General features: G+C 38.3%; 1 protein-coding gene across 3 annotated transcripts in view; it reads right to left on the minus strand.

The window, feature by feature from the left end:
- Positions 1-8619: 8619 nt before the first annotated feature.
- Positions 8620-13755, minus strand: part of gcgra (glucagon receptor a) — a 45978-nt gene continuing 40842 nt past the window's right edge. For all 3 annotated transcript variants that reach the window (XM_077529209.1, XM_077529215.1, XM_077529201.1), the window contains exons 11-14: positions 12112-12200; positions 11903-12047; positions 9954-9995; positions 8620-9894 (exon numbers count right to left, since the gene is read on the minus strand). In XM_077529209.1, coding sequence (XP_077385335.1) covers positions 9574-9894; positions 9954-9995; positions 11903-12047; positions 12112-12200 — 597 coding nt within the window. In that variant the 3' untranslated portion in view covers positions 8620-9573. The remainder of the gene's footprint in view (positions 9895-9953; positions 9996-11902; positions 12048-12111; positions 12201-13755) is intronic.

Genomic DNA, 13755 nt, shown 5'->3' on the forward strand with positions numbered 1-13755 from the left:
AACGCTAATTGATGAAACGTCCCTCCGACATGACCTGGCGACGTTCATACGAGGTACAATGGCGGCGACCTAATGGGATCGGATAATTATGTTTTGGTGAAGCAGCATGTGGCTCAGCAGGTCATTTTGTACGCCGTGGTAGTAGCTGTTATTTTGAGAAATTGGTCTGTTCTATGCAAGGTCTACTCTTGTGGGGAATAAACTAAAAAGATGACTTGGTGCTTCCTGGTTGTTTAGTGTCATATCTTTGGTGAAGCAGTATGTGGTTCACTGACCAAAGTTATTGGACACCGTTACATTCTGTGCATCTGCTCTATGCTATGTCCACTCTTTTTTTTCTCATTAAAAAGAATGACTTTAGGTGTTTAAACTGTAAAAACTGTTGTTTATTACGAGGGGGATTGTTGTCAGGTTTAAGTCTGAGAGCAGCTGCCGAGTGAGTCACAAAGTCTTCTCAATGCAATCTCTCCCTTTCCTTACAAGGCACACTAAAAAGGCGACTCTTGTTTCCTACCTAGTTGTTTATTAGAGAAATATAGAAAATATTGTGGGTCACATCGGTCACAAAATGTTCCTGGCGTAATGACGCCTAGCCCCGCGCCGAAACACATCCTGCTAACCGCCGTCTTCCGCTTCGTAATAGGCCGAGCGTCACCCTGATGAACTTGACGCCACCCTCCAACTGCAGCTGTTGGATTATTTGCCTCCACTTGTTTGTCTTGAAATCAACTCAATTTGCCCGCCAGGCGCGTAAGCAGTCACAGACAGGAAATGACAGCAATTGTTTCTTAATGTGAAGACCCCAAAAAATGTTTACGTTTATATCTTGTGTTTGTGCTCGAGGCGCAGAACATGATGTTTTATTTTAAAGACTTCATTTGAAAATCATTTTCAACACTCACATAAACGTGTTTTTATCTCATATGTCATTTTCATCCAAATGCTCTAAAATGAGCCCATCTGGCACTTTTTAGTTCAAGTAGTGCCATTTATGAAAAAGAAATAAAGTCCAAACTGTCACCATGGTCATAAAACTTTCATTAACTTCACTCAACATTTAGCACTTTAAGTGTAAACTCAATGTTGTAGTTGCATTTAATTTTAAACATGATTCAAACATGAGATGAGACAAACCACCATTTACAATTGCACAATTAGAGCAGTGGTGTCCAAACTACGGCCCGCCGTCCATTTTTCAGCGGCCCGCGACATATGCAATAAATGGGATTTGACTCAGTTCAAATAAAATAATCAAAACAAAAATGTTTGGAGATGTTTAAAGTAAGAAGGGAGGGTATCGAAAAACAGGTGCCATTAAAGGTTATTTTTGTTAACTAAAACTAATGAAAAAACTAAAATTCAAAAAACAATATTGTTACAGAAAAAAATAAAACTAATACTAATACTTAAACTAACAATTAAACTAAAACTAAGCATTTTTTTTAAAGAACTAAACTAATAAAAACTAACAGAACCACCCTGACAAAAACTAACTAAAATGAAAAATTCTGAAACTATAATAACCCTACTACCATATTACAAATAAATTGGTTTATATTAGTGTTGTTCCGATACCGATACTGGTATCGGCAGAGGTGCCGATACTGCATTAAAACAGTGGTATCGGTATCGGTGACTACTCACAAGTAACATGCCGATAACATTAATTCCAACTCTAATATAGGATTTCGAATGCAGCATCTTGTGTCTTGCTCGTGCACGTCATTCACTGATATGTGACATGCTCACTGCATGCCAATCTAAGATATCCTATTGGCCCTTGAACCAATGGCAGGACAGCTTTTTCATGTTGAGGAAAAAAAAACCTTAAGTATCGGTATGGTATCGGTATCGGTATCGGCCGATACTGAAAAGCTGGGTATCAGTATCGGGAGCCAAAAAACGGTATCGGAACAACACTAGTTTATATACTGTAGCATTTTTCTAAATTGGCAAAAGCACAAATAAATTATTTGTACAATTATTAGGACTAAACACAATTTCTCTTCATAACATTATGTGGCCCTTGCGTCCTTCTGATTTTCTGTATGTGGCCCACAAATGAAAAAGTTTGGACACCCCTGATTTAGAGCCTCATCGAACCTAACATGCATCAAGCTTGCTTTCGAATGTGGTCGGAAGCTGGAGCAAACTTTCTTCTGTGGAAATTTTCTCCAGTTACTCTGGCAAACTTTAAGTCAAGATTCCAACCCAGAAGCTCCAAACTGTGACTGTGCGGCCTCATTTGAATCCCTCCAGTGAAAATTCAATTGTATACTTGTTGCCTCCTCCACGTGCGACTATAAGCGTGTTCAATTCCGACGACACGGAGGAACTAATGGCCGCTTAAAAGCGTCTGCTGACATTATTAAGCCTCAAATGATTGTTTGCTCACTTCCAGCCAGACATTATGCACTTTGAAAGTCAGACAGAAGAAACGCGGCTTGAACACCTCATGGGGACGCTTAACCTTCTTAAACCACCTGGCGGACTCCTACGCTATTCTCGGCGTGTTAGCGTCTTCAGTACCCTCAATTGTCACACAATTTTATTTACATTTCAGTTCCCAGGAAGTCATGAATATCTAATATATAACCTTGGTGAGACTCATGTCATAATGTAAATTCACACTCGTTGACTACGACAATTAGGTTTAAAAAAAAAAATTAAAAAAAAAACAGGTTGAAAGGTTAGGAAGATGTTGAGTATTGTTTTTTTTCCTCCAGATCCTCCAGTGTCTCCCATGTCAATAATTTTGTTGAGAAATCAAGTAATTGCCACTTATCATAAACTAACAAAGCTAACACCGTTAGCGAGTGCTAATCTGTGCTAATTCCTTTTATCCTTTACTTTTTCTTAAATCTTTAGCCTTTTATATAAATACTGTTACTCATACGTATGACACAATTGAAAAGTAAGTTGAGACACAATTGCCCAAATATAGTCGATTAACACGTGACAGAGTGACACCATAAAGGAAGACAATCCTTCCTTATTTAAATTATCCACACTGTTACGTCATATTTTTCACTTCTGGGCAGATGGCTAAGATTTATTTTGTTGTTAAAATATCTGATTCAAGTTTGAATTTAACATGAAAAATCCCATTATAAATGTTGAGTCAATGCAACTGTTCTTGGGTTAAAGCAGCACTAAGGAAGAATTGTGAAGTGTGATTTTAATGTGTGTTCCACCAATGACATCATTTTTGCAGGTTTCTGTCCCTGAAAGCAGAAGATTTTCTTTTGAATTCCCGTTCGGTCCAATTTATATTGACACTTGAGAAAAAAAATAAATAAAAAGATGAGTGTGACACATAGATCTAAAAATAAATAAATAAAGTGCATTCATTTGAAAGAGGTAAAAGAAAAAACTGCGGCTATTATCAGCTACATTAGCGTCTGACGGTTAAGTGCTCCTCTTTGAACAGCTTGCGGATGTTACACTTTAAAACACACTTAATAATCGTAAAATGTTCCACTAACGTCTGTCATAAGAGTTCAACTGGGAGGTATAATTATGTCTTCTGTTTTTTTTTTTTAAATTTTTTATTTAAAGAATAAAAAAAAAGTAATTATTGCCTGGTGATGTAGATGGGAAAAACTATCTCTTTATTAAGTCTAGAGAGGACCTATTTGGGGTCTCAACATGCTCAAGACCTCACAAAAAACACTAAATGGAACATTAAAAAAATCTTTACCATCTTTCCTACTATCACATTTACATTGTTATGTCATCTTAGGGATACTTAACATATTTAATTTAACACATTTCTTGACCGATACAAACCATTCCAACTTCAAAATGTTCAGCTTATTCAGGACTTTTTGGGAAGTCATTTGATTTGATTTATTGAACATATAAACAAGCAAAACAGCAGAAAAACGGTAATCAAAAGAAAAGAAAAGAAAATCCCAATAAAAAAAATCAATCATAATTTACATGTTCAAAAGGGAGTAGGAAGAAGTTAGAAACTTATCTAGTCCTCCCCGTTTTACTTTATATATTTAAACTTGTTTCATTATTAATACAATACTAATTTACTATTTTTTAAAATCAAATGTTTAAACCTGGTTATATATACAAGTGCACTTAAAAACATATATACATGAATTTCCTAAACATATACCATAATACCTATCTAAATCATATACACATACTCACATATACAATTTTCATACTCTGGTCTGACATACGTATTTTTTTTAACTTTACTTTTAAACATTTTTTTAAACTCCAGAAGTGAGTCACATTTTTTCAGATCAATTCCCAAATTATTCCACAAATTAACACCTTTTACAGATACACACCTTTGCTTAATATTTGTTCTTGTTTTGTTTTTGTTTTTTAATACACTTGTACCCCTTATATCATAAGGTTTGTGTCTAATTTCAAACAACTTCTGAGTACTGTGGCAGAGTAAATTATTATAAACTTTATACATTATTTGTGGTATTTTAAACTCCACCAAGTCATAAAATTTCATTGCATTTAATTTAATAAATAGTGGATGTGTTGGTTCTGTATATTTTGATCGATTAATAATTCTTATAACTCTCTTTTGCTATTTGAAAACAGAGTTAGTATTTGTTTTATTTGCATTTCCCCAGATTTCCACACAATAGGTCAGATATGGTAATAGTAGTGAACTATATAATATATATAATGATTTCATGTTTAAAACATCCTTACTTTTATCCATATGATTTTTGACATTTTCCTTTTGACATTTACTATGTGTGGCTTCCAACATAATTTATCATCAATAACTACCCCAAGGAATTTATTTTCATACACCCTTTCTATTTCAATTGAATTCACCAGAATTTTAACTTGATGAGTGATTTGTCTAGTGCCAAAAACTATGAACTTGGTTTTATTTAAATTTAATGATAATTTATTCATGTCAAAATGATTTTTTTTAATGTATTCAATTCTTACTCCGCAGTGGTCAGAAGCTGCTTCAGGTTTTCTCCTGAACAGTAGAGAGTTGCGTCATCAGCAAATATTTTTGAGGCACAGCAGATATCATTTAAATACAGTATAAATAATTTAGGGCCAAGTATAGACCCTTGGGGAACTCCATGAGTAATCTTCAAGTTTTTGATTGTACATTATTAAACTGCAAATACTGATATCTATTATCCAAATAACTTTTCATCCATTTAGAAGCTAAACCTCTTATTCCATATCACTCTGTATTGTATGTATTCATTAATATAGAATGATCTATAGTATCAAAAGCTTTTTTTTAAATCCATAAAAATCCAAGCAGTAAATTTTTTATTATCTATATTGGTAGATATTGCTTCTACAAGCTTCATGACTGCCATTGAGGTGGTCCGTTTTTCTCTAAACCAAAATTGATTTTCACTTAAGAGCTTATGTTTCTCAATAAAATTGTCCAATCTGTATGAAAATACATTTTCTAGAATTTTTGAGCACTGTGGCAACAATGATATTGGTCTGTAGTTATTAAACGTGTGTCTTAGGAATAACTTTGGCTATCTTCATTTTTGCGTGTCCCCATCTAGACATTCAGACTCAAAACAGGAAATGAATAGATGACATTCTAACTATTTGTCATTGTCCCCCCCCCCAAAAAAAAGTAATTGCTCAAAAAACCCAAATCATTTGACACTGCCGTTTTATTCTTCTTCCACCATTTTGGACACAATATACACACACACTCACAGTATAATGATCAACTGCTGACACCTGAGCACTCACACCAAATAGACTGTACATTTAGTTGAAGAGAAACATGGGTCATTTTAAGAGTATACATTCAAATAGAACCACTTGGAAAAAAAGTGACCCAACAAGAACAACAACAACCAGGTCACAGCTTATTTATCCATTTGCAATAAAAGGACACAATGACCCTACCGACGGTATACATACATATTAATATTAATTCTTTATGACTCCATAGTGCACAAAACGGAACACAGTGCCTCCATGCAGCAGCACCACGGTGTGAATAGGCTCAGTACTGTTCGCGGGTTCCAATAGCAGGGAATGAATGACCTTATCTGCCATGTTGTAAATACTGAATTTGTCCACATCAACACACAGCAGCAAGCCAGTCAAAAACTGCCTGTAGAAACATGTTTACAATATATACACAAACGCACAGGCACCCTGGATGCCTCATTAGGTACACCTTATGAAATCTAATATATCACAAATTCTGCCTTGAGCCAAGACGAAGCGAGTGGTGAATGCACTGCATGATAAATTAACACACAACACTGTGCAAACAGGCTCTCTCTCTCACACGCACGCACACACACACTCAACAAGAAATCGTACCAAAAATGATTTTTTGTTTGTTTGTTTGTTCCTCATGCTTTGTTCTAAAGTGTCCACGGCCCCTGAGGAGAAAGTGAGGCCGTGCATGTTGTGTTTTAGTAACCCTTTTGTGACAGGAGCTGGTCCTTTGACGTCCTTTTAGCAAGCGGCTGCCCCACGGCTGGCCGGCGACGAGTCACGGAGCGTCAGCCAAATCTGTGCGACAGCCTGAACTTTACGCAAAACAACTATTCACGCGCCGCCTTCAGGTGCATTCATGCTTGTGATGCTTTACACTTTGTGCATTTGGAGTCTTGATTTGAACACACGCAACCAGGGCAATGATCAAATGGGATGATAACACAGACAAAAGTATTGGGACATGTCTATAAATAAATAAGCAGTCACCAAAAAATTAAGGCTGGATTCTAGCCACCATTTTTCTACAGATGTGGGCGAGAGAGGTATTTATTTGTCTTAAACGGACGATGAAACAGGACTATTTGGGACACTATGTTGAATTGAGGGAGGCGTTAGTCTTAATTGGATGCCACACCCCGAAACTAATTAGGTACCTTGTCTATTTGAGGGAGGTGTCTTTTTCTCTAAAGTGGAGAATGCACCTGAGGACTAATTGGGGCACGGCACCTGATTGAAGAGGTGTTGTTTGGCTCAGGCCCTATTTAAACGGAAGCAAAGCCGGCTTCGTTCCGCAAACAAATCTTGTACAGACAGAACCGTCTCATGACACGCGAGTGTCCAAAAGAAAGACGCATAGGACGTTTAACAGCTGTGATATTATGCCCAGTCTGGAGTGGCGCATGTTTTGAAATCTTTCCACTCTGGAGCCTGGTTTCAAAAGTGTTTTCAAGCTCCAAAACCGAGTCGCTGTGTGGACGAACTGCCTAAACGATAAGAAACTTGCGTTGATATATTGAAACAGGCTTTCATGTGAACGGGGCCTTAGTGGCTCATGGTGTTTATTTGAGGGAGGCACTTTTTTTTTTGCTTAAAGAGAACGACGCACCAAGCAACTAAATTAAATGAATGAGGAACTGGGCGGGCACGGCATTTACTTGAGGGAGGTGGTTATATGTCTTAAATAGACACATCCAGTTACTGATTGGGCCATGGCATTTATTTATCTTATATAGGTAACACACCCAGAAATGAATTGGGCCATGGTGTTTATTTGAGTGAGGCATATATACATTTTAAATGGAAGATAAATCAGGGGACTAATTGGACATGTCTTTAATGAATGACACACCCGGTGACGAATTGTGGCACTGTGTTCATTTGAGGAGAGGCATTTATTTCTCTTAAGTGGACAACACACCAGGTGACTACTTGCTGCACGTTGTTTATTTGAGCATTTTTTTTGTCTCACGGTGACTATTTGTAGCAGTTCATTTGGGGAGGCAATTACTTGTCTTAAATGCATGACACCCGGCGACTATTTGAGGCATGGCGTTTAATCATGCGAAGCGCACCGAGTTACCTTGTGTATGGAAAAGCGCTATATAAATAAAGCTGCCTGCCTTGCCTTAAGCGGATGACAAACCCAGGGACTAATTGGGCATGTGGTCTGTTTGAGTTTTGTAACTTGTGGGAACAGCTTGGGGGAGGCCCTTTTTCGTAGAACACAAACATACACAAATACCTTGAATATAAATTTGAATGGTGATCAATTACACATACTCCACCTCTTTCACTACCTGCAGATGCAGTAGCCAGCCTTCCTAATACTTTTGTCCGCATCGTATACAAGCACAGGAGCCGGATTTAGTGACAGAAGCACTTTGTAGGCTGCACAAGCAATTATGTGTTATTTATAATTCATCCCATAGCCTCTCTTGACCTCTTTCGTGGTGGGGAGGGGGTGTGTTTTACATGTAAACCAGGAATGACTTGGCCAGAGCAGCTGTCACTTTCCCATGAACACGGCACGCTCGCCCGATGTCAACAGATCAAAATCAGCACACAATATTTAAAACCTCCGCCAAGGGTCGAAGGATCGCACAAAAATGTCCTGGTGTGGGTTCACATCATAGAATTTACCTATCAGAATGATAAAATGGCACTTGTCGCCTTAATTCAGGCCCCAATCCGCATCTGAGCCATTTAATGTGGAAGTCAAACCAAAAAAAAAAAGGGTCGGAACGTTATGTTCTATGAAATATGCTATTCTGGTTAATATTGCGTTATATATGTATATGTATATATATATATATATATATATATATATATATATATATATATATATATATATATATATATATATATATATATATATATATATATATATATATATATATATATATATATACATATATATATATATGTTGTTTTTTTTCTCTCTTAATGATCCTTGTCCGCGGAAAGCCATTTTACGGTAGTATCATGATTGCGTCACACATTTGTTGTCGCAATGCTCGGTGGCTATGTGTTAACATTACAAATTTAAAACATCCATTTTGTTTTTTAAATTTAATTTTTTTAGGTTGTTTTTTTTTTGCGCTCTTAGGTGACTTAACATTACGGGTGTCAGAGAGGGTGTCCAATGGATCCTTAAACGATTGATTTTGAAAATTAAGTCAGCCTATATTTTTAATATTTTTCTTAGGATTTGTGGGTTTATAGTATCCATCATTCGAGTGTCTGTGCTCCTTATTTATATATTATTTTCCTTGCTCATCCTTATAAAAATATTTTCTTCAATTATTCTTATAACATAGTTTAAAATACTTCAAAGCAGCTCATTGTTGGCCAGTTGTCGAACAAATGAGTCATATCTTTTTAGTATAGCTCAAGTAGAGTTATGTAGAGACTCAAAAACATCAAGGCCAAATACTGTGTCCGCATTGCCCACTCCTTGTGTTCACTTCCACTGAAGAAAAGGTCTTAAATTTGATCAAAGTGGCCTTAAATAAGACTTTGGCGTATACCATTATCATACAGTAAAAGCAGCGCAACACTTGCTGTCCATTTTAGCCCCCATATTAACATTTTGGGACAGGAAGGCTGCATTTGAAGGAATCTTAATTGTCGGAGGTCTGAGCTTGAGTAAGTGCCACTCTGCAATCGATTGTTTTGCGCGTGTCCAGTTTTGCCTCAGCTACTGCAGCACGCACACAAACAAAAGTAGAGGCTCGAATGACGTCCGTTGCTGTGTGAGGTTTCAGTTGTTGTCATATTATTTGACATGCCTCGTCTGCCTTGGGGTCCGCCGACACGGACCACCTCAGCCGCTCAGTGCAGGATAAAGACAGCTTCAAGTCAGTGGCGGCTCTCGGCGTGCTCGCTCTTGGCCTTGTCCGGAAGGCCCACGTCCTCCACCAGGGTGCAGTGACTGAGCGTGCCCTCGTGCTGGCCCGCCGCCTTGCCGTTGGCCACCAGGACGTGCCACTCCTCGGGGCCGCAGACGGGCGTCGGCGGCTTGGTGGAGCCGTCGGTGACCTGGGGCGGCCGCTGGGAGACGTGGTTGAGCAGGCTGGCCGTCTTGGTGTTGGGCGTGTTGCTGTACGTGTGGCGGTATTCCTCCTCGATGTTTCGGCCCAGCTTCCAACGCTTCCACTTCTTCAGGACCTCCGACTGAACCTGCGGTCGTGCGCGTTAGGGAGGGTGCGAAAAGTCGAGGACGAAACGGAATGACTCACTTCTTTGTTGACGAAGCAGTATAAAATGGCCACCAGGAGACCCTAGGGAGACAACATGGACACCTCATCAATTGGTTCAGCAATGAAATGTTGAGTTTAGATCCCTTATTACATTCTTGCACCTGTTTAAACCACACGTAGACTGACTATTGGCCTGAAATGTCTTGTAAATGTTATAAATCAATTTATGTCAGTGAATATTTTATGATCCTTGTACGAGACTTTCTTTAAGGGTGAACACTTCTATTTCAGTTTTTCTTATTTCCTCATTGGAGGATTTTGTTGTCACTTTGAAAGTACTTCCTCATTAATAAGGGTGAATTTTGTCATTTTGTCAGCTCCCAAAAACGTATAAATACGTCATATTTTAAATGTTTTAAGTGTCCCAAAGACGTATTTATATGTTTTTTTTGTTTTTGTTTTTTTTATAGAGTATAGAGAAGGCTTTGATGCAGTCTATCTACTGCAGAAAATGGTTGAGTGGCAGCAGTGTATAAGAGATCAACCAGGCCATGTTAAAACAAGCTGATTTCCCCACAGTTCTAAGCAGAATTATGAATAATGATGAAACTTAGCTATGTTCTATTGCTAATTGCTGCACAGCAGAAACAGATAGGAATATACTTTTTTTCCTGATAAAAGAAGAGACTCTAATCTCTCTTTTGGTAGGTTCCATATTTTTTATAGCAATAGAACATAATATTTCGCGGGCCTTGCAAAATCAGTCAAAATCCAGGAAAACACCAGTGAAAATGGTTGGGAGTGAATGAGTTAATATGGGAGATGTTGTCAATGGTGAATTGTGATTTTTGATACAGAATATTTTTTTTCATTGGAATGGATGAACTCCCTACAATGGCGTATTAGGGCCACATATAAATATATATTTTTTAGAGGGTGGGGGCAATATTCTGAGAAAAAAAACTCATAAATGTGGCACTTTATAAAGTGCAAATTTGTGACTTTATAAAGTAGCAAATTTGGGAGAAAAAAGACACAGAACCTTATGAGAAATATACGTAGCATAGCTATAGTCTGATGTGAGGATTCGTTGGTGGTTAATTTAATAGGACACTGTCTATAAAATGAAAAGGCAGGATGGAGACTGATTCATCCCTCCATCCATTTTCCTGACCGCTTATTCACGGGGGGTGCTGGAGCCTATCTCAGCTGGCTTTGGGCAGTAGGCGGAGTAACACCCTGGACTGGTTGCCAGCCAATCGCAGGGCACGTAGAGACGAACAACCATCCACACTCACACGCACACCTAGGGACAATTCGGAGCGCCCAATCAACCTGCCATGCATGTCTTTGGAATGTGGGAGGAGACCGGAGTACCTGGAGAAGACCCACGCGGGCACGGGGAGAACATGCAAACTCCACCCAGCAAGGCCGGAGCCTGAACTCGAACCCGAGTCCTCAGACCTGGGAGGCGGATGTGCTAACCGAGACTGATTCAGTCTGAATTTAAACTTTACTCCTCATACACGGCAGCTAGAAGGCCAACACTTCCTGATCCCTTATCAGCTGACTAACACTAACCAATCAGACGCTAGCATACTTTAGGTGAATGTAAGGGAAAGACAGAGAGCAGCAGATTCGACACATCAACTTAGATACTTGTACAAAAAAAAAAATGTATGAATGTGTAAATAATAATTCTGGAAACATAAATGTACAAGTAAATACACAATTTATTAAATTAACTTAAATGTTTGATCCTCAGGGTGTGGACCTTTGTCTTTGTCACTGGCTGTACTGAACGCTTCAAAGAGCGAATGCCTAACATCATATGGTTAATATCTGTTAAAGCAATTACTATCTCCTTATTTAAAAACCCGACCGAAAATGATTGGCACAAACATCTCCTGATTGACCACATGCCATAAACATTCCAAAGATGTGAAATAAATGTACAGTCGGCCATGTGCTACGTGATGTTTCTGTACCTGGAATGATGAGAAGAAAAGGTCGATGACCAGCTTGGTGAGACGCAGACCGATGGTGGTTTCGGTGGCCTCATCCGTTACGTAAATAAAGACCACCTGGTGGATGCCCAGCAGAGGGATGAGGGTGAGAGTCGACTTGGCCAACCTGCGACGCACCACAACGCGGTCAGATGTCAAATTTTCAAAACCACATTTGAATTTCCACTCACCTAAACTTGTAGTCTGTGTATCTCATTTGATGCGCCCTCAGTTTGGACACGAGAATTTTGATGATATGGATGAAGATCAGGAAGTTGATCTGTGTGAGATACATATTGTTTGCTAGAGAATTTAACATTTAAAAAAAAAAAAGCATTGTGGATACAGGATCATTTTTTTTCATCAAAATGGGAGAACATTCTTATTGAAGTGCAATAATTTCCTCATTGATGGGGAGTTTCCTTATTGTTATTGAATAATTTTGTTGATATAGAAGATTATTTCGGATATGCAAAAATTGTCAACACCCAACAAAAATAGGACATTATTTTGTGTAATTTTCAACTAAATTATCATGAAAAGAGGCCGCATCATGTAACAGCGTAATTATGGTCACGAGAAAGGCTTCAAAAAAAGAAGTGGCATTTCAGGAAACACCATGTACCCTCTAATGGAAATCACTTGTGATGTGACCTTTTTACTGTATCAAGTAACTTGTTACTTACACAAATCGTTAGCATTAACGCAATAGCAAGACTCTGGAGTTGAGGTCAGGTCACATCAATTTCAGCATAATCCTACTGACAATGCGCTCCAAGATAAATTGTTTGTTCATATTGTCATGCAAACACGAGGTGTTCATTTCCTGCTCATCAGAACGCGTTTCAAGAGGATTTGGGATTATTTGCTCCACCGATGTGCATCTTGAGCGCGATAGGATTGGGATAAAGAGGGAAGCACTAAAACGGGAACCAGGCCCGCTGGTCCCCGCGACAACGCAAACACAGGAATTCCTGCTAGGTACAGCCCACTTAACGAGACGATTAATGCGTGGAAAATAGCGGCGTGTGTGTGTGTGTGACAGGCCTGACATGAGAGTCAAGACAAATCGCACTTATATAAACGCTCGCAGATGACCTTTGAGGAGCAAATCCGAGCTGAGGTGTGGTCAGTGTCTGTTTTGGAAGGGCGCTAGAAGGCAAAAGTTTAGGAATCTTCACACTAGAAAAGTATTAAAGTGTCCATTTTGGATATATTCATCACACAACATGTTGCAAATTCTTAAAGGGGAAGTCTTCTCAAACAAGCTAATCTAGTGTCAAACAATTTTCGTCTTGGACAAATTAATTTTCTCAATGCTATGGAAGAAATTTGGCATTCATATATGTGAACTTCCTCGTCAATATTGTTGAATTTCACTTTTATGGGAATATGGAATATGGGTGAATTCTCTCATTGATATAGAAGCGTTTTCCTCCCATCAATATTGGTCAACTTCCTTGTCGCTATGGATGAATTTTCTTTTTTGGTATGTGAGATGTACCTTTATCAATAAGGGAATGTTTCCTCATTGATAAGGGATCATTTCCTTGTCAGTAAGGGTGAATGTCATTGTGGAAATGGTAAATTTCATCTCCTTGTCAATATGAATAAATTACCTTGTTTAAATGACAATATTTCAGAATGAATAAGGGTAAATTTCTGCATTCATTCGGGAGATCTTGTCAATATGGAAGAGCTGTCAGTATGAGTAAATTCTCTTGTTGAAATGGAAGAATTTCATTGTCAATGTGGGTTTCCTCTTTGATTTGATAGAATTTCTTTGACAATATTAATACTTTTTTGTCGTTATGTAAGAGCTTCCTCATTGCTAT

This window comes from Festucalex cinctus, chromosome 1 (genome assembly GCF_051991245.1).
Source record: "Festucalex cinctus isolate MCC-2025b chromosome 1, RoL_Fcin_1.0, whole genome shotgun sequence".
Taxonomy (NCBI): Eukaryota; Metazoa; Chordata; class Actinopteri; order Syngnathiformes; family Syngnathidae; genus Festucalex; species Festucalex cinctus.